Consider the following 16,218-nt stretch of genomic DNA (forward strand, 5'->3'; position numbering starts at 1 on the left):
TGAATTAAGATGCCAAGCACATGCGGTAGGAATACTGAGACGGTGGTTCCGAAAAAGGACTCAATGCCACTTTGAGACCTTTATCTGATTGGCATTTATTTGTATTTGATCGCGACCATAAATGGCTCTCGAGACCTTTTTAGATCCTATGCGGTACAATCTGGGTCCAATCAGGTTCAATCTCTCTGGGATGTGTATGCTCAGCTCGTGGAATAAAGGGCAGTTTTATGTAAGCATATGCTACGAACGTTATGTATCGTATGATATAAGTTATGGTCGTCTGATGAGGTCGTTCGTGATTCCCACCCTTCTCAATACGATATCGTACTCGAGTACGGTAGCATCACAATTTCTCGCGCGCTTTCAACACTGTACCGCTGGTAGACACATCACAAAAGCTCTCAAGATGGACATGGGTGGTTCCGCTTCCAGTGCGCCTTCGCACGCATGTAAGAGTGAGTCAAAACATTTAGAATTCACTGCCACTTGGCTATGATCCAGTATCCTGTGAAAGTAATACTGTACCTTTGCATCTTACTCGTCCAGTTGATGGCCTGAAAGCCGGAGGGCGGATGCTGACCATAACTTGGTTCATCTTCAACCAGTCTCAATGTTGTGGAACTGGAATACCGTCGACACCTGTTTCCTCTCTTCCACATGGCACGTCAGATCCAAAGGGATGTTTGCGGGAAGTGTGATCGGTGTATTCTGCCTTACTATTGCGATAGAGCTCGTGAGGAGGATCGGGAGGGAATACGATAGGAGGTTGATACTTGCAAGCAAGGTATGTATCGTGCCGCCCTCCACCCTCTCTTTTGGTACCTGCATTGAAAAGGAGGAGTGCTGATTGCCGTATTGGTGATCTGCGTTGTTGTCACGTATAGATCAACCTTTCTGCTCAAGGTTCTTTGCCAGTGGTCAACAAGGATTCTACGGTTCAGATTGCCTCCTACGCTCAGGTGTTAGTTTTTCCACAATATGATCTGTAAAGTAGACAATGATAGGTGCTGAACAGACCTCAAATCACAGCTTCACCCCGTCTTGGCTTCAACAGATCCTTCGAGGTATGGTCTACGGTTCCCAATTCACTGCCGCCTTTCTGGTGTAAGTTTCAGTCCGCCCCGGACCAGCACTCTATCAGCCTCCTACTTCCTGCTCGCTCAATACTCGCCAATCTGACCTGAAACTGACAACCGACACCTGCTCTAGCATGCTCCTTGGGATGTACTATAACGGGTATATCCTCTTTGCCATATTCCTCGGTCAGACGATCGGTTATATCGTCTTCGGTCGAGATACCTGTTCCACCTCTGCGCCATTTGAGCACTCGGTTTCTGGTAATTGCTGCTAGGATTCGGGGTTTGGTTGATCATGCTCGTTTCGTTTCTTTTCTTTAATCGTCCAGTATGTAATACACATAGGATCAGGAATCACCTCTCTCCCACACACACACAAACGTGGTTCGCTTTGTTCAAACAAGATTACATCTCACATTCAATGGTTGGGCTTCGCGATCTACTTATTCCGTCTCATCACCCTCTGAAGGCATACTTTGGTAATCCCTTGACACCGACGTGGTACTTGAACAGATGACCCCCATCATCATCCTTATTACGTCCAGTCTTGTCCCTCGCACTGGCGATGTAAAGCGTATCGTAGTTCGGTCCACCCCAAGCTGTACAAGCCATATTACGAGCGGTGAATACGATATCACGGAGATGTTCACCGGTTGGAGAATAACACATCACTCGTGAACTGGCCCACATTGCGATCCATAAATTACCTTCGATGCTGGGGCCGGGAGATCGCGCGTTAGTAATTCATCAACTCCTATGACGCCGAGGCAATGTCTGAGGGGGAGGGGGGCACTCACTCGCAAACCATACCGTCAGGTTCTCCACCAAGATTTCGGCGATCGACAAACAACGTCTTATTGGATATGTTACCTGTGGGGATGTCGAAGTCGTATGCCCAGATCAGACCAGCGGCAGAATCATTTAGGTACACTAAAGACAAGCATTAATATAATCGCTCCCAACGGTTATTGAGAAGTACAGACACAAAAGGCCACTTACTGATCTCGTTATTGGGACTCCAGGCGAGACCATTACCGCAAACCAACCCTTTCTCCATAAGATGCAACGATCCATCCGGATCATATCGCCACAATCTCCCCAGCGGTTCTCCGTAATCCTTTGGTAATCTTCCCATACCGAAAGCAAGTGCCTTCCTATCGATTTCTGCTAACCAGAATCTCCCCTGACAATCTACACCACCGTCATTGAAACGTCTTATCCCTCTATCTTCCGTAGGGATGATCTCTTTCAGTATCTCCAAGTTACCGCTCTCATCCATAAATGCTACACCCTGGAAATATGCACAGATATAACCGGGCTTGTCCTCTCGGAAACATGCTACGGTCACCGAGTCTGCAAGCTGGTGCACGATCGGTTTGCCAACCGCATCGCCCGAGGTAGGATCGAGTGTGAGAATGTGAAGTTCGGCAGGTTCTTGGAGACAATCGACGTAATGGAGGGTCGAATCGGATGCGCGGTAAACGGGTGCTTCGCCTAAGACCATGGGTGAATCGAGCTTGTACCATGGTCCACCACCTTCGATCTGCTCAACGCCGACTTCCACTCCTTCAGGTCCAGGGTACAAGTCCTTCACGAAACGAGAGCGGGTCAGCCTCACCTCCCACATAAACGAACGTCCGCACTCACCTCCATGGCGACATCGGCTGGATGTCTACCGAATTGTACTGCCACATAGGTACACATATCCTTTATCCACGTCCTTGCCATGTCCAACACCCCATCCATCGCTTGAACCGCATGAGGTACACCAGGATAGATCCTCACGTCGAGGTCTTTCCCGTACGAGCGGAGTTTCTCGGCGTACGCTTCACCTTCACTTCGGAGCAAGTCGAGCTCTGCCAAAGCAATGAAGACTTTGTTGACGCTCTTGTCGAACGCTTCAACGGAAGCGAATAGCGGTGATGCGAGAGGGTCAGAACGGTCTTTTTCGTCAGGTAAATATTGGTCTCGGTCTATCGAGCAATATCACTTTGTCTGTCAGTGCTATCTCGTATTACGATAAAGGTGTCAACTTACACCAAAGCATTTTGGCGTCGGGAAGACCGGGACATTGTCGATTGACAGACCACGACTTGTATGTCTCTCCTGTGGCGGTGTTATCGCAGACAGGTACGCCCAGCACCATCTATAACGTGAATTGCGTCAGATGGGAGACTGTAACGTACGGGATACCATCGATCATGCTCACAAATTCGATAGGGATGCTCCTGAGTCCAGCACGTTGAGACACCATGATGGCGAGATTGGCTCCAGAACTAGAACCGCCAATCCCAAATCTTGTCACATCGACACCTAATCTCTCCTCTCCATTCTTGTAAATCCATTCGAATGCTAAAAGTAGTCTCCTACATCAGCGTTCAACCATAAACCCATGGAAGAGATGAACCAAACTTACCCGTCCAAGCATCTTCACTGCCCACCGGGAATTTGAACTCTGGTGCCAGTCTGTAATCTACAGTGACGACAACACATTGAGCGGAATTGGCCACTCTTGTGCAGAATGCGTTTTCGGCGCCGATCCTACCAAGGACCATACCACCGCCATGATACCATACAAATATGGGTAATTTGCCCTCCGCTGGCGTAGCGAGCAGCGGGTGAAAGACTCGGATAGAGAAGCCATCTAGCTCGATACTGCGCCGTTTTTGAGCTTAGCTGACATTCGAACTTACACAGTGTTTCCAGACGCTCACTCTTCTGTCTTTGCAACGGGCAACAAAGCTAAAGTCGCCTATCAGCGATCCATCACTTTGTACGTGTACAAGTGTATCAACACTCACCGGCACCTCCTGGAACAGCAGGACTTGATCTGATCGAGGGGTCCCATTCGAGCTCTTGGATCATAGGCGCATCCGCCATATGCTTGTTGTAGAATGCCTTTTGGATGACAGTGGCAAAATGTCAGCGCATGAAGGGACGAGGGATAGACTCGACCTCCACTCCCACTCACTGCATATTGCTTGTCCAGACGAGGGAGAATGGACGAGTGCAAAGGATTGCGAGGGGTCTTGACAGCGGTTGGCATGGTGATGGTGATGGGTGATGGGTGAATGGCTAGAATCGAAGATAGTGGAGGAAAAGAACAAGTTGTTGTAGGCAGCTTGAAACGGTGAGATGTCTCCTTCAAGTGTTCGTGTATGAGAGAGTCTCGCTGCGTATTGATGCAATCAACCAAGTGTGTGCAACCATGCACCCATCTCCCCTCTCCGGCCTTATCGTCCATTAGCCGGTCGGAATCATCCCCTTCCCCACTCAACAATCGGGCAAATCAACTGCCTGAACTGCCCGTTTTTCAACTGCCCGTTTCTACCCTCCGGGTCGTCCGGCGCTTGGCTCCCGCGCTGTCCAGCCTATCTGACTCGTCATGTCACTCTTATCTCTCCTCCTCTTCCTCTTCCTCTTCCTTCCCTCTTGCTGGCCTTGCGTGCGATGCGTTACTGACCACCACGATACTGATCTGGTACCTCGGGCTCGGTGGTCGTATACCTTCCGATGTGCCGTGACACACAAGTATTATCAGAAGATCATATATAGTGTGATGTCTTGTTGATCTTACTCCATTTTTGCCATTCCTTCCCCCGAATCTTTCTCCTTACGTTCCTCCGCTTTGTTTTGTTGTAAGACATCATGGCACCTCCACCAGGACTCACCTTCCGAGAGAAAGTTCGATACGCTTTCTCTTCACCCGGTAACTTTAATCGAGCGATAACACTCGAGAGTGCCAAATCGAAATATATCAACGAGGATCTGGTCCCTTCTCCACCTGAAAGATGGACTTGGACAGCATGGTCATATTTGGCTTATTGGTGGTCCGAATCTTGGAACGTTAGTACTTGGTCAGTAGGATCGAGTCTGGTCGCGCTAGGCGTAAGTTCTCTCTTTTCTCATCACCTTGAATCGGACAAGTGAAGGGACTGATGACAGGATTTGCCACCATAGCTATCGGTCGGCGAAGCCCTTCTCGTCGTCCTCTTTGCCAACATACGTGAGTCATACCGTTTACTTGAGTACACGCATACATTCCTGACACCGCGAAATGGTGTATAGTGTCCGCCGTCATAATCGTCATGAATGGTTTCGCCGCTGCACGATATCACATCGGATATCCCGTATTGGCCCGTGCAACATTCGGAATGTACGGTCATTACTTTTTCGTAGCTATCAGAGCGATTCTCGGTATCATCTGGGTATGTGAACTCTCATTGGGATGTGGCACAGTCTGCATGGCGGCTGACCAAGCTGTGTCTGTGTGTGTTTAGGGCGGAGTACAACTGTATTTCGAAGGCCAATTCATCTCGATCATGTTGAGGTGTATCTTCCCTTCTTGGGAGACTATGAAGAATACTATTCCAGAATCGCAAGGTATCACATTGTATGTCCCTATCTACCGCTCATTTCCAGCGCAACACCTTACGCCTTACTGACTTCCGCCACCGCTCTGAAGACAAGTGTTCATTGGCTTTTTGGTCGCGTTCATCGTCACTATGCCATTCATGTTGATCCACACCACCAAGATCCGACATTGTAAGTCCCCCCTCCCTAATCTACTGCCGTACAATGTTTCTCAGGCTGAAGCTGTCTGGTCGTAGTGTTCGCGGTCAAATCTTTCGTTATGCCTATTGCGGGATTAGGTATCGTCATTTGGGCGACGAAAGCGAACGGTGGCGTGTCCTCTGGTGCTATCGAAAGTGTCGCCGACAAGTCGTCCACAATCGTATTTGCTTTCAGCGTCATTGCCCAGTTTAACTCAGGTAAGTCTATCCATATCCATCACACAAGAGGTAAAATTGGCCATGCTGACTTTCTTGGTATTGACCATACTAGTCATGGGATCGAACTCTGCTCTCATCGTGACGGTACCCGATCTTGCGCGATACAGCCGAAAACCAAGAGATCAAGTTTGGGGACAACTCATCGGCCTCCCAGTCAGCATCCTCTGTGCCGCCTTTGGGGTGATCACTACTGTGAGATCTCTCTCGTCCGACCTCATTCTTGGCTTGTGCTGATATATCAATGCTTGCTCGCTTTCGCAGTCTGCCGTACAGAACATGTGGGGCAAGGCTTATTGGAATCCTTACGATTTACTCAATGGTATCCTCGACCAAACATACTCTTCAAAGAGTCGAGCTGGAGTGTTCTTCGCTGCTATGGTATTCGCTTTCGCGACATTGGGTACATCCATCGCTTGTAACATTACTCGTGAGTACGATCATAGCACAGGAGTATCTCCATGTGGCCTGTCCTGACCAGAGTTTCAGCTTTCGCGGCCGACGTGACGTGCATGTTACCCAAGTATATCAACATCGTCCGTGGCCAATTCCTTTGCTTGATCATTGCGTTCGCTATCACTCCGTGGTATGTTGGTCTTGTTCCGCTGTGGAATACCAACGGAATGAGCTGATCTGGTCCCTCAGGCACATCTTAACATCCGCACCTACATTCCTCAACTTTCTCGGCGGCTATTCCATCTTCCAGGGTTCAGTCGTGTCGATCATGTTGGTCGACTACTTCCTTATCCGACGGGGTAATCTTGACATCCCAGCGATGTACGACGAATCGACGAGATCGAAATACTACTTTGTATGGGGTGTCAATTGGCGAAGTATCGCAGCATTCGTTATCGGTTTCCTCCTCCCTTTACCGGGATTCATCGGATCATTCGGTACCGTCTCAGTATCCGTCACTGCCACACGACTGTACGATCTAGGATGGGAATTATCTTTCCTCTGTGGTGGTGTAGCGTACTACGTCCTGTGTCTGGTGTTCAAAGTACCAGGTCAGGAAGATTGTAAGAGACCGTTTGGGGAAATGTCAGATGACGAATGGACTTTACCGGATGGAGAAAAGGATACGAGGTTCCATATGCACGGTGTCGAGCAATCGACATCGAGAGTGGAGGATTATGATGAGAAGCATGTGGATGGGGTCACCAGGGTACATGTTGTTTGAATATCGGTCAGAATTATCGTAGCTAGCTAGTATAAAAAGTTATCTGTTTAGTCGTTGAATGGAATGGATTTATCGTAATGTCACCTCTGAGCAAAAGTCGTACCCCCCTAGTACTCTCGTACAAAGGAGCTCATCTCCTGTTGACAAGGTCAAGTAGGATCCGCTCCTTCGCTTCGTGCCATTCATCCACTGCAGGCCGAAAGGTCTGGTGCAGTCGAGCGTGTATTATTACGCGATCAAGAGTAGTGCATCAACTTTCTATCGTGTACGAGGCATGCATTTGATCTATGATTGTATTGCACAGTATCACGTCGTTTCTACCCGTCATACGCCACAAACTCAATCTCCACATCTGTCCCTCCCGCTGGTAACTCCTTGACACCAATACAAGTTCTGGCAGGTTTCGGATCAGGCATCATTTCCTTCCACACCTATCGTGTTGTCGTCATCAGCATCTGAAACTTTGGTATCGTTGATATGATATCCCTTGCTTACCTCGTTAACTGCTTCAAAGTCTTTAGATAAATTGGACAGGTAGATATTCGCCTTGACTACATTTTTCAAACTCATTCCAGATCCCACCAACACCGCTTCGAGGTTCTATCACGAGTCCGATCCATCTCGAATATCAGCCTCAAACCATTTGCAAGACAAAGCTATATACGAGACATGTAGAGCATTTCTTCGGAAGGAAGGAAGGAAGACTCACCTGGATAACTTGTCTCGTTCGATCTTGTACCTTCCCTTCAACCATCTGACCTTCTTTGGTCATACCTACCGATCCGGATGTGTAGACATATTGACCGGCTCGTACCGCCTGGGTATACTACGGAGTCGGCAAAGTTCAGCATAATACTGATCGAATATCGCTCGATCCGTGCGAAGACAGCCGACTTACGATTCCAGGCAAAGGAGCAGGTGCGTCTTTGGTCAGTGTATATTCTGCAGGCATGTTGTATGGCTTCTGTCTCAGTATATCGTATAGATAGCAACATGACTTTTTGAACCAATTACTGATTCTCGTACATTTCGTCAACTTGCTGCCTTGGCTGTCTACCAAACTGCCACGATCTCGGCCCAAAGCCAAGAAACCAAACGGGCAGATTTTGCCCGAATCTCTCAACTCCCGGCAATTCACAACGATAACCTCCCCTCAGTCGGTCAACTGATCACTTCGATGCACGAGTTGTCTCATCCGATAGATACCGCCCGTCAAGATCCGTGCAGGCTTTCTAAAGTGGTCGCTCCACTCATATGCATGGAACCCGGGGGGTCCTCGGTCATATCGTCATAGCGCCTATCTATCCCATAGATGGTCCAGTTCCATATCGCCATCATTAACGGGCAAAGCACCCTGTAAGAATGCCGAAAGATCATCTCCGAAAGTGTCCAAAAAGATATTCGGGTTCGGACTTAACTCGCCTCCACCCATATTCTCACCTACGATCTGAGACGTGTCGAATGTATTGGTTTGACCACCTCCGATACTCAGGTAGTGGACCAGATTCCCTTCGTCTGGGATCTCACCGGCACCTTCGTGACTACCAAGCGGGACAGGACCAGACGTAGGAAATTGATGTTGGTCGTTTCCGCGATTGGCTGAAGTGCCGACGTCGCCGAAGACTTGACGGTCTCGGTCTTCGGGAGAAGTACCAATGATCGACGGTGCCGATTGTCCATAGATCCCAGCTAGCTCATCGTCGAATGTTCGTTCTTCTCGTATAGCAGAGCGGATACGAGCGCGTTCCGACCGGGAGTGAATGTTAGGCGCAGATGATTGTAAGGCACAGTGCCACTGAGATGCGAGTGGCCATGCTGCGTCGGGTACGGTCAGCCATGCGACACAAGTACCTGCTACATTCGTATACCCACAATCTGCCAATTGTTCGAGTATCTCAACACACCTCTGATATGAAGACAATGCGATTCCTGCCCGCTGAGGGCACACTGCTTCGTCAGCCGAGTCCTGCTTCGTCGCAGACTTACATTCCGGCCATTTGCAAAGATACAAGAAGACATTCCCGCACATATACACGCCGAAGACCTAACCCGAACCAAAATGAGCATTCCTACTCGCCCGACTGTCGTCTCTCTCGGTCGACTTACCATGATAGGTGGGAAACCAAGTTGTACTGCACGCATTCCAAAGAAAGTCTCCACTTGGCTGAGCAGTTGTTCCGAGTTGGAAACCATCTCGTTAGCCATCTGGAGCCAAAAGCCGCGGGTGTGCAGGTTCATCTCTGCGGCTCCGTCGGGGTCGATAGCAACTGCCATGGAGCTGGTGACACAGAATGGGAGTCGTCAGGATAGCCCGCATATACAGTAAACAGTCTGTATGTACTCACGGGAGATACAAGCGTCGCAAGACGATGTTGGAGAGCCGAGTGATGAGCGTGATCGACAAGAATGCCTTAATCGGATGTAGCTGCATCAGTTTGACGAGCAGGAGATGTGTTGATACAGTCACTCACCAAATCCAGTCCTTCTACCATCATACCCCTCAGATTGGTTACGCTGAAACGATGCTTAATCGGCAGAGTGGCCTCAAAATCTTGCAAAGCTGTCAAAAGAGTCTGACTAGCTGTAGTCCAAGGTGTATCGCCATAACGTCCAGTGCCTCGACATGCATGACGAGCAGTCAAACTCCAGAGGATCTTGACCTGTACTCTGCAGATACAGCACAACGTTAATCCAGTAAAGAATACAACGTGATACATAATTGGGCAACTCACAAAGATGCGAAGAGAGATTTGGGCGCATCGTGACCCGTTCCATATCCGTCCACACTCCGTCCGCCGAGGGTACCAGCAATCGAAGCTCGATGAGTCGGTTGTATCCCGAAATTAAAGTCTGATTCTTCGCACGGCAGGAGAACGTCGATCTCTGTAAGCGAGATTTGCATAGGTCTCGATTGACCGGCGAGCAGGTTTTCATGGCATGTTATTGCCCAGAATGTGCGTCTGCAGATCGTGCGCAATCAGCCTCTGGCACGTTGTACGGAGCATGAATAAGACATACCTGGCCACTTCTGATTCCGTTACCATCTCCGGTGTGGGGTCAGGAGGTAATTGATATGTACTCTCGCGATGCAGTCCGAGGAACCCAGCCACTGTGCGAGGTCAGCTAAAACACAACCGTCTAGGAGGTGAACTTACTCCGTACAGCAGTGCCGATGAGCATCTGATCGTCTCGTCAGCAGAGCGTTTTGGTGGGAGTACAAGCGCGTTCACTTACCCAAGCCTTTGGTCCATTGCCCTGTCCCCATTCCGTGACTCCCAGCAAAAGGACTGAGTGTCAACGTCAGCTCCATCACCCACAGATAGCACTACAGCGTTTGACATATTTCTTCTTATTGCAGAAGACAAATCCGCCCGTATTCTTGTCCGTTGAGAACACTTACAAGCCTGTGCCCTTTCCAAGCTCGGCATGACCATCTCCTTCCCCAACCTCTCGTCGGCTCTTTCCAAAAAATAGTCCGTAGCTTTCTTCTTCCCTCCATATCTCGCAACCAACGTCGGCGTGAAAGGAGCTGCTATCGAGCATATTGCAAGTAGAAGAAACGGTGAGATCGATTCGGGAGAGAGAGTATATCGCTCGACGAACAGTGCTTTGTGTAAGAAACCGAGTTGGAAATATGACGAAACGTAATTACGTATCGCCTCGATCACTTCCGATGGAGGAGGAAGCGACGGTTCAGCAAGATGGTGGTGTGTGATGTTGGTGGGGGTGGGAGTGACAATTCGGTGAGAGTGAGGGTGAGAGTGAGTACGACTTTGGACTCGAGTTTGAGTGTGGAAATATGGTGAAGGAGAAGAGATGGTTATTGAACTTGGGGGAAAGTCTTGATGATGTTGGTGATCATCCGGTGGTGGTGGAGGTGGTGGAGGAGAAGAGGAGGTGTATTGTGAGTGCGAGTGAGGGTCGGATTGTCGCCCAGAGGTGTCAAAGTTGTCATCGTGATGGTGATGATCGACAGTAGATACGCTCTCTCGAGGACGACGTCGGCGGTGCTAGTATCGGAACACTATGTAAGGGCACTGTATGGATCTGATGTTGTCCAGGGATATCTTCACTTACCGATCTATCGGCGGAAGACAATCCTCTCGGTAAGAACGTACTTTGTGAACAAACAGCAAGAATCAGCTCGAATGTCCATGTAACAGACTATACGTCTTGATGAGACCAAACACCCCACTCACCACGAGTCCTCCACTCCTGACATCATACATGCTCTACAGGGCGGGACGTTTCCCCCATTTTCTCTCAGCGGGACACATTTCGTCCGATATCGTCTGCATCTCGAACAGGCTTTACTCGCTCGCTTTCGTACGGTCTGCTGTCTCGTCCCGCCAGATGTTGAAGATTCTGCGACGTCATTCATTGCTCGGTATTGCGAGGTCAGACCTCGATCCTTCATCGGCTAGCACTTAGTTGGATTACGCATTCAGTGAATAACAAGGTTGAAAGTAAGAGACATGATGTTGTGAGTCCGGGGGAAAATATCAGGTGGGAAGATTACATTACTCGCGCTTATCACCGGTTACACTGATAACGACAACAACATCAACATCTTGCTGCGCAAGTATCGATAGCGCGGGAATTGTCCGCTTCTGTGACTAATCTCGTATGCATGCATATCTTGTGCGCACACTATGAACACTGTGTGATCCCATCTATGAATTAACAAGCAATACAACATCATCTACCGCAGCAGCATCGCAAGTGCTATCGAAACATGTGCTATCCTTCAAGAAGCAATCTGATAAACCTCCTCCTCTGATGTCTCGTGTTCTCCACGACAGCTCGTCCGAATACCGCAGGACACAGCTTGTCGACTACAATATATGGTGAACCAAGTCAGTGTTCATGCTCATACATCTTCGTCCTATCGTGATGAGATGAATATTCAATCTCACCTAGATCTTGTTGCGATTCAGCCGGCTGAACGATTGACGCTTTACTGGTAGTGTTCGAAGACGTAATCGAACCCGCTGTTTCCGCCGAGCTTGATCCCATGGCAGATGCGACTGAATCTTTTCTCGGAGGCGAAGAGAAGCTGATCTCCCCTTGATCACCCTTCTTCCCAAGCTCAATAGCGTCCCCAAGCAGTCCAACCGCGGGAAGTCCCTCCTTCTTCTTTCCGTCATCGAGCGATATCTCTTCCATTTTGTTTCCAAGCTCTTCGTCTAGCGAATCTCTCTCCTTCGTCCCGCTCACAACCTCAGCAGGCTCACCTACTTGGGTGAGATCGTCGGTCTGGTCGGCAACGTCAACCTTGTCGTCGTCTCCCAGTACAGCCTCAATCTTCGTTTGGTCCGCTTCGTCCGATACCTCTAGCCCCGAAGTGGCCTTCTGTTCGACAGTCTCCTTTGTCTCTTCCGCTTTCTTGTCCTCCGCGTTTCCACTCGCGCATAGCTTCACGACACTCATCAGGCCAATGAGCACCTGAACGATGTGTTAGCATTCGTCATCATGGCTGCCGAGATTGGGTCTCCACTCACATTCGTGTGAATCTGCGGGACACCCTCTAGCACTGCAAAAGCGGCGTCCCTGTCCTCTGCCTTCAAGCACTCCGAATGATGTGAGACAGGTAGTAGCGGAGTAGGTAGAGCAGCGAGCAGGTGAAGTATTGTCGAAGCAACCTCCTTGTCCAGGCCACCTGGTATGTCTTTACCGGTGTCCAAGTACTGTGCACCAACAATCAGCATCGTTGCTCAGTTTCGTTCTTTGCGAAATCTTGCTACTCCGATACGCATGTCTACTCACCTCGATCACATCCCTAACTTCGGTGTCCTCGATCCATAGCCCCTCGACACCCACTCCTGTGGACATAAGGTACTCTAAAAGCCTCCAAACATCCCTCGCGGGCTTTGCAGGACCTTCACTGTTTGATCCTGCTGGAGCGGGAGGTCGAGCCAGAATTTTGCGATCTGCCAGCGGGACTTGTCGAATCGGCAAAGGGAGCGCTGATAAGACATGGAGAGGAAGCGATACTACGGATGGCAAGAACGTGGCTTGAACCGTTACGAACTAAATCGAACGCGTCAGAGACATATCCAAATCGCACGTCATGTAGCTTCAACTTACGGTATCCTTTCCTCCTGTGATCTGGAGGACCAAGACGTCTGGAAGAATCGCGTCAGACCACGAGTCCAAACGAAGTTAATACTTAAAAGCATGCTAGAGCTCACCATTGATATCCTCTCCGAGAGTCAGTTTCGCAGCCCAAATTTCATCCACATTTAAGACGACTTTCAAGGTAATATCTTGACCTGGTTCAACGATAGCAGAAGCAGGGAAAGGCCACATGAAAGGTTTACCTATGCGCGCAGTATAACCGTCAGTCTCCATGATTGCACTTGAGACCGGGGACGAAGATACTGACATATTGGCTTGTCCGCTGAAGGTGCTTTGAAATTGAATGACGCCGGGACCTTGCCCAGATTTCGAAGCCTGATCTCCCTTTCCACAGGCTGTCGATACCTGCTTGACACATCAGAATCGAATGGTGGGGAGACGTATCAATAATGGACATACCTGACATCACCAAACTCCAAGCTGGTTCCTTCGACCTCCAGACTGGGTCTATAGATCTCTTCCAGTTTGTCTAAATCCTTCCTGACACCCGCAAACTCGATGCTCCTGTTTCCTTCATCCACAACTCTGGCTTCCACACTGAACGTAGCGCTGACAGGTCGATGGTCCGACCACAGTATTTCATGGGATGTATACTCTCTGCATGTCAAGGAAGGGGGAGGTGACGTCGAGGTCGGCGGGAAAGACCATAGGATTCGGTCGGTGTAAGCGGGAGCACGACGAGTGTCGTAAGTCTTGCTTCCGTGGACGTATTTGAATGATCTGTTGAAGGTTAGTCGGGGCCCATAATAGTGAAGCTTGCTACTCACGGAGGGAATGTGATCGGATGTTCCGAAAAGCCAGCAAAGGACTTTCCAGATGCTATATCTGTACGCAGCTGCTATATGTGTGAGCATAGGGGTATCGCCTATCACTAATGGATCACATCGACCCACCTGATCCTTTCCCAGCATTTCCTCCCATTTCTTTTCCTCCACCAACTTTCTCACGTCAGTATCCGGCAAGTCCACCCGATAGTTTAGATCGCCCATCCAGAACTGTTAGACATCTGGGTCAGCCGATGCTCTGGCATACCGAGAACAGCAGCATATCAAATCAGCTTACCAAGGCATGAGCGTCCTCCTGGCCTAGGAGTCTGTCTCTGTTTTCAGGCAAGAACTCCTCAAACGCAGGGGTCAGATCATCCTCGTTCGGTCGAGGGAATGTCAAGCCGGTTTTGAGAGTGAGATAGTCATTTCGCCGTCTTTCGAGAGCAGTAGCGAACGCCGCCATATCTGGAAATTTGGGGTCAGTCTGCACAACGACATTGATTTGATATCAACTCACGTGCATTGACAAAACACAGTGTCGTGTCGTGGATTTTCAGTCGGACTGCAACGCCCTAATTGTGCCGTTAGCTTCTGTCTCGTCGATAAGAATAGCGAAGCTTACCGCTTTGTTTCCCTACATGTTTAAGGTCAGCGAAATAGAGCACGAGAGATGACTGCTGCTCACCCCGAAGCCTAGCAGACCTATTCCCCTCTCACTCGTCTCCACTCGACTGATATGTTCCTTCAGGGTCTTCCGAACGAAAACAATCATCATCACGCCGACATATTGGGTTCGCACAAGCTGTTTCATAGTGTCAACAGTTGCTTTGTCTGTGTAAGGGAGCACTCACTTTCTCAAATTCGCCAGATCTGGCGCCCAGTCCATCCGTCAACGCGGTCTCCCAGCTCTCGGCCCGATCACTCCCTTGTGAGATCAGCAACGCTTGTCCTCGCAGGTCTGGGCTGGTTGTCAGCTGTGTCGCCGGAGGACTTTACACAATTTCAGGAAGATTCCGGCCTACTGACCCGCTTCTTGGAACCCAAACACAAGCAAGTCTTCTTCTCCTCCTCCAACCAGCGAAGCGAGCTCTAAAGTACCCTTTGGCGGGATCTTGTCGTTCACATTGTAAGTAGCGATTCGTATTCTACATGTTTGAGACGTAAGTATAAGTCGTTTGATCAATCGCTTGGCGATCGTACTTACCGGATATCCGACTTGGTGGACCACTTGTCCTGTCTCGCAAACAACCGTTTTCTCAAGAAAGCTGTCCGGGAAAAAGTTGGTAAATACGGGTCCGGGTGATCTTCTTCTCCCGCTGTGTTTGATTCTGCTGATGTAGTCGTGAGCGCTGTCAAAGGTGTGTCGACAGTCAACGTTATAGCTACCAAAGGGAGTCAGTAAGCAGGGGACCCATCTGAACGGTAGACACAACTCACTTGAATCAGAAGGGGAAAGAACGCCGGGCGTTGTATTATCCGGCGAGCCAGAATCGTCCACTTCGTCGACATCGTCTTGCGGTTGTCGTACTGGGTAAAGTCCAACCCATGAGTGTGTGAGACTACGCGGACTTGCTGAGGAATCTGTGAACGCGGCATTAGTCTGCCGATCACCGATTGACCAGGCTGAAAACAGCGACTTACTAGCTGCGTCGTTCAACCTCCTTAGCTCAGCGACTAGTTTCTGCACTTTGGCAGTCTGACTAGCCGATATCCTGAGCTCCAAGTTCGTCGCCGTATAGCTGATATACAGCGTGATGTCTGGCCGATCGCTACATTAGCTGGCAGTTCACCGGACATTTGTGTTGGAACACTCACGAGGTTTGGCACTTTGAGCGAAGAACGAAGTGGAGGGTGATGGAGGGGTCTGTTCTAGCCGATGCTTGAAGCCTAGGGCGATGGGAACGATGTAGAGTATATTGGCCGCTTCAGATGCGGTTGGAGGTGTCACGATGAACACGCTACATTAGGATAGATGAGCATGACGGACAAGTGTGCTACAGTCAGATCATACTCACGCCGCTTCTTCTCCTGTCGCAGTCTTACTGACCACCAGCAACGCTTCGACCTTTACGAAAGGCAAGTATCCAGTCCTCACTCTGCATGATTGTGACGCTATGACACGTTCGGTTTGTCGAAATAGGGCAATTGTGTCAAAGGTGGCAGTCGGAGGTGGAGGAGGTTGCGCAGTACCCAGGAAACTTCGACTGGATAGTCTTCGTGGGACGACCGGAAGTGTAGACATTATGTGAATGCTCGTTTGATGGGTA

At 49.5% G+C, this 16,218-nt stretch overlaps 6 protein-coding genes across 6 annotated transcripts; 2 read left to right on the forward strand and 4 right to left on the reverse strand.

Annotated features, from left to right (window-relative positions):
* Nucleotides 1–406: 406 nt before the first annotated feature.
* On the forward strand, nucleotides 407–1,351 carry CI109_106724 (uncharacterized protein; the record flags this gene model as incomplete). The annotated part of the gene is made up of 5 exons (XM_032002211.1): nucleotides 407–455; nucleotides 606–784; nucleotides 885–961; nucleotides 1,030–1,104; nucleotides 1,210–1,351. The coding sequence occupies 5 exons, from the start codon at nucleotides 407–409 to the stop codon at nucleotides 1,349–1,351; spliced, it is 522 nt and encodes a 173-aa protein (XP_031863768.1).
* A 181-nt stretch (nucleotides 1,352–1,532) lies between these two features.
* CI109_106725 (uncharacterized protein) lies at nucleotides 1,533–4,122 on the reverse strand (the record flags this gene model as incomplete). Its single annotated transcript, XM_032002210.1, has 10 exons — nucleotides 1,533–1,791; nucleotides 1,874–2,006; nucleotides 2,076–2,664; nucleotides 2,724–3,049; nucleotides 3,114–3,222; nucleotides 3,286–3,428; nucleotides 3,493–3,731; nucleotides 3,791–3,818; nucleotides 3,878–3,974; nucleotides 4,048–4,122. 10 exons carry the CDS (start codon nucleotides 4,120–4,122, stop codon nucleotides 1,533–1,535), a joined length of 1,998 nt encoding a protein of 665 aa, XP_031863767.1.
* Nucleotides 4,123–4,724: 602 nt separating this feature from the next.
* Nucleotides 4,725–7,046, forward strand: CI109_106726 (uncharacterized protein; the record flags this gene model as incomplete). The annotated part of the gene is made up of 10 exons (XM_032002209.1): nucleotides 4,725–4,964; nucleotides 5,037–5,082; nucleotides 5,145–5,284; nucleotides 5,357–5,469; nucleotides 5,542–5,621; nucleotides 5,687–5,848; nucleotides 5,922–6,061; nucleotides 6,131–6,296; nucleotides 6,356–6,452; nucleotides 6,512–7,046. 10 exons carry the CDS (start codon nucleotides 4,725–4,727, stop codon nucleotides 7,044–7,046), a joined length of 1,719 nt encoding a protein of 572 aa, XP_031863766.1.
* A 317-nt stretch (nucleotides 7,047–7,363) lies between these two features.
* CI109_106727 (uncharacterized protein) lies at nucleotides 7,364–7,998 on the reverse strand (the record flags this gene model as incomplete). The annotated part of the gene is made up of 4 exons (XM_032002208.1): nucleotides 7,364–7,477; nucleotides 7,542–7,646; nucleotides 7,756–7,872; nucleotides 7,945–7,998. The coding sequence occupies 4 exons, from the start codon at nucleotides 7,996–7,998 to the stop codon at nucleotides 7,364–7,366; spliced, it is 390 nt and encodes a 129-aa protein (XP_031863765.1).
* Nucleotides 7,999–8,343: 345 nt separating this feature from the next.
* On the reverse strand, nucleotides 8,344–11,427 carry CI109_106728 (uncharacterized protein; the record flags this gene model as incomplete). Its single annotated transcript, XM_032002207.2, has 12 exons — nucleotides 8,344–8,861; nucleotides 8,919–9,090; nucleotides 9,153–9,324; nucleotides 9,392–9,456; nucleotides 9,518–9,713; nucleotides 9,779–10,006; nucleotides 10,065–10,155; nucleotides 10,202–10,226; nucleotides 10,281–10,333; nucleotides 10,447–11,056; nucleotides 11,124–11,163; nucleotides 11,246–11,427. 12 exons carry the CDS (start codon nucleotides 11,425–11,427, stop codon nucleotides 8,344–8,346), a joined length of 2,352 nt encoding a protein of 783 aa, XP_031863764.2.
* Nucleotides 11,428–11,786: 359 nt separating this feature from the next.
* CI109_106729 (uncharacterized protein) lies at nucleotides 11,787–16,193 on the reverse strand (the record flags this gene model as incomplete). The annotated part of the gene is made up of 21 exons (XM_032002206.1): nucleotides 11,787–11,881; nucleotides 11,963–12,491; nucleotides 12,548–12,733; nucleotides 12,813–13,076; nucleotides 13,134–13,171; nucleotides 13,238–13,366; nucleotides 13,432–13,529; nucleotides 13,584–13,904; nucleotides 13,952–14,019; nucleotides 14,078–14,179; nucleotides 14,247–14,416; nucleotides 14,469–14,523; nucleotides 14,574–14,585; nucleotides 14,637–14,753; nucleotides 14,803–14,909; nucleotides 14,978–15,096; nucleotides 15,156–15,333; nucleotides 15,389–15,532; nucleotides 15,593–15,709; nucleotides 15,767–15,909; nucleotides 15,967–16,193. 21 exons carry the CDS (start codon nucleotides 16,191–16,193, stop codon nucleotides 11,787–11,789), a joined length of 3,219 nt encoding a protein of 1,072 aa, XP_031863763.1.
* Between the last annotated feature and the right edge of the window lie 25 nt (nucleotides 16,194–16,218).

This window comes from Kwoniella shandongensis, chromosome 13, assembly GCF_008629635.2.
Source record: "Kwoniella shandongensis chromosome 13, complete sequence".
In the NCBI taxonomy this organism is placed as follows: domain Eukaryota; kingdom Fungi; phylum Basidiomycota; class Tremellomycetes; order Tremellales; family Cryptococcaceae; genus Kwoniella; species Kwoniella shandongensis.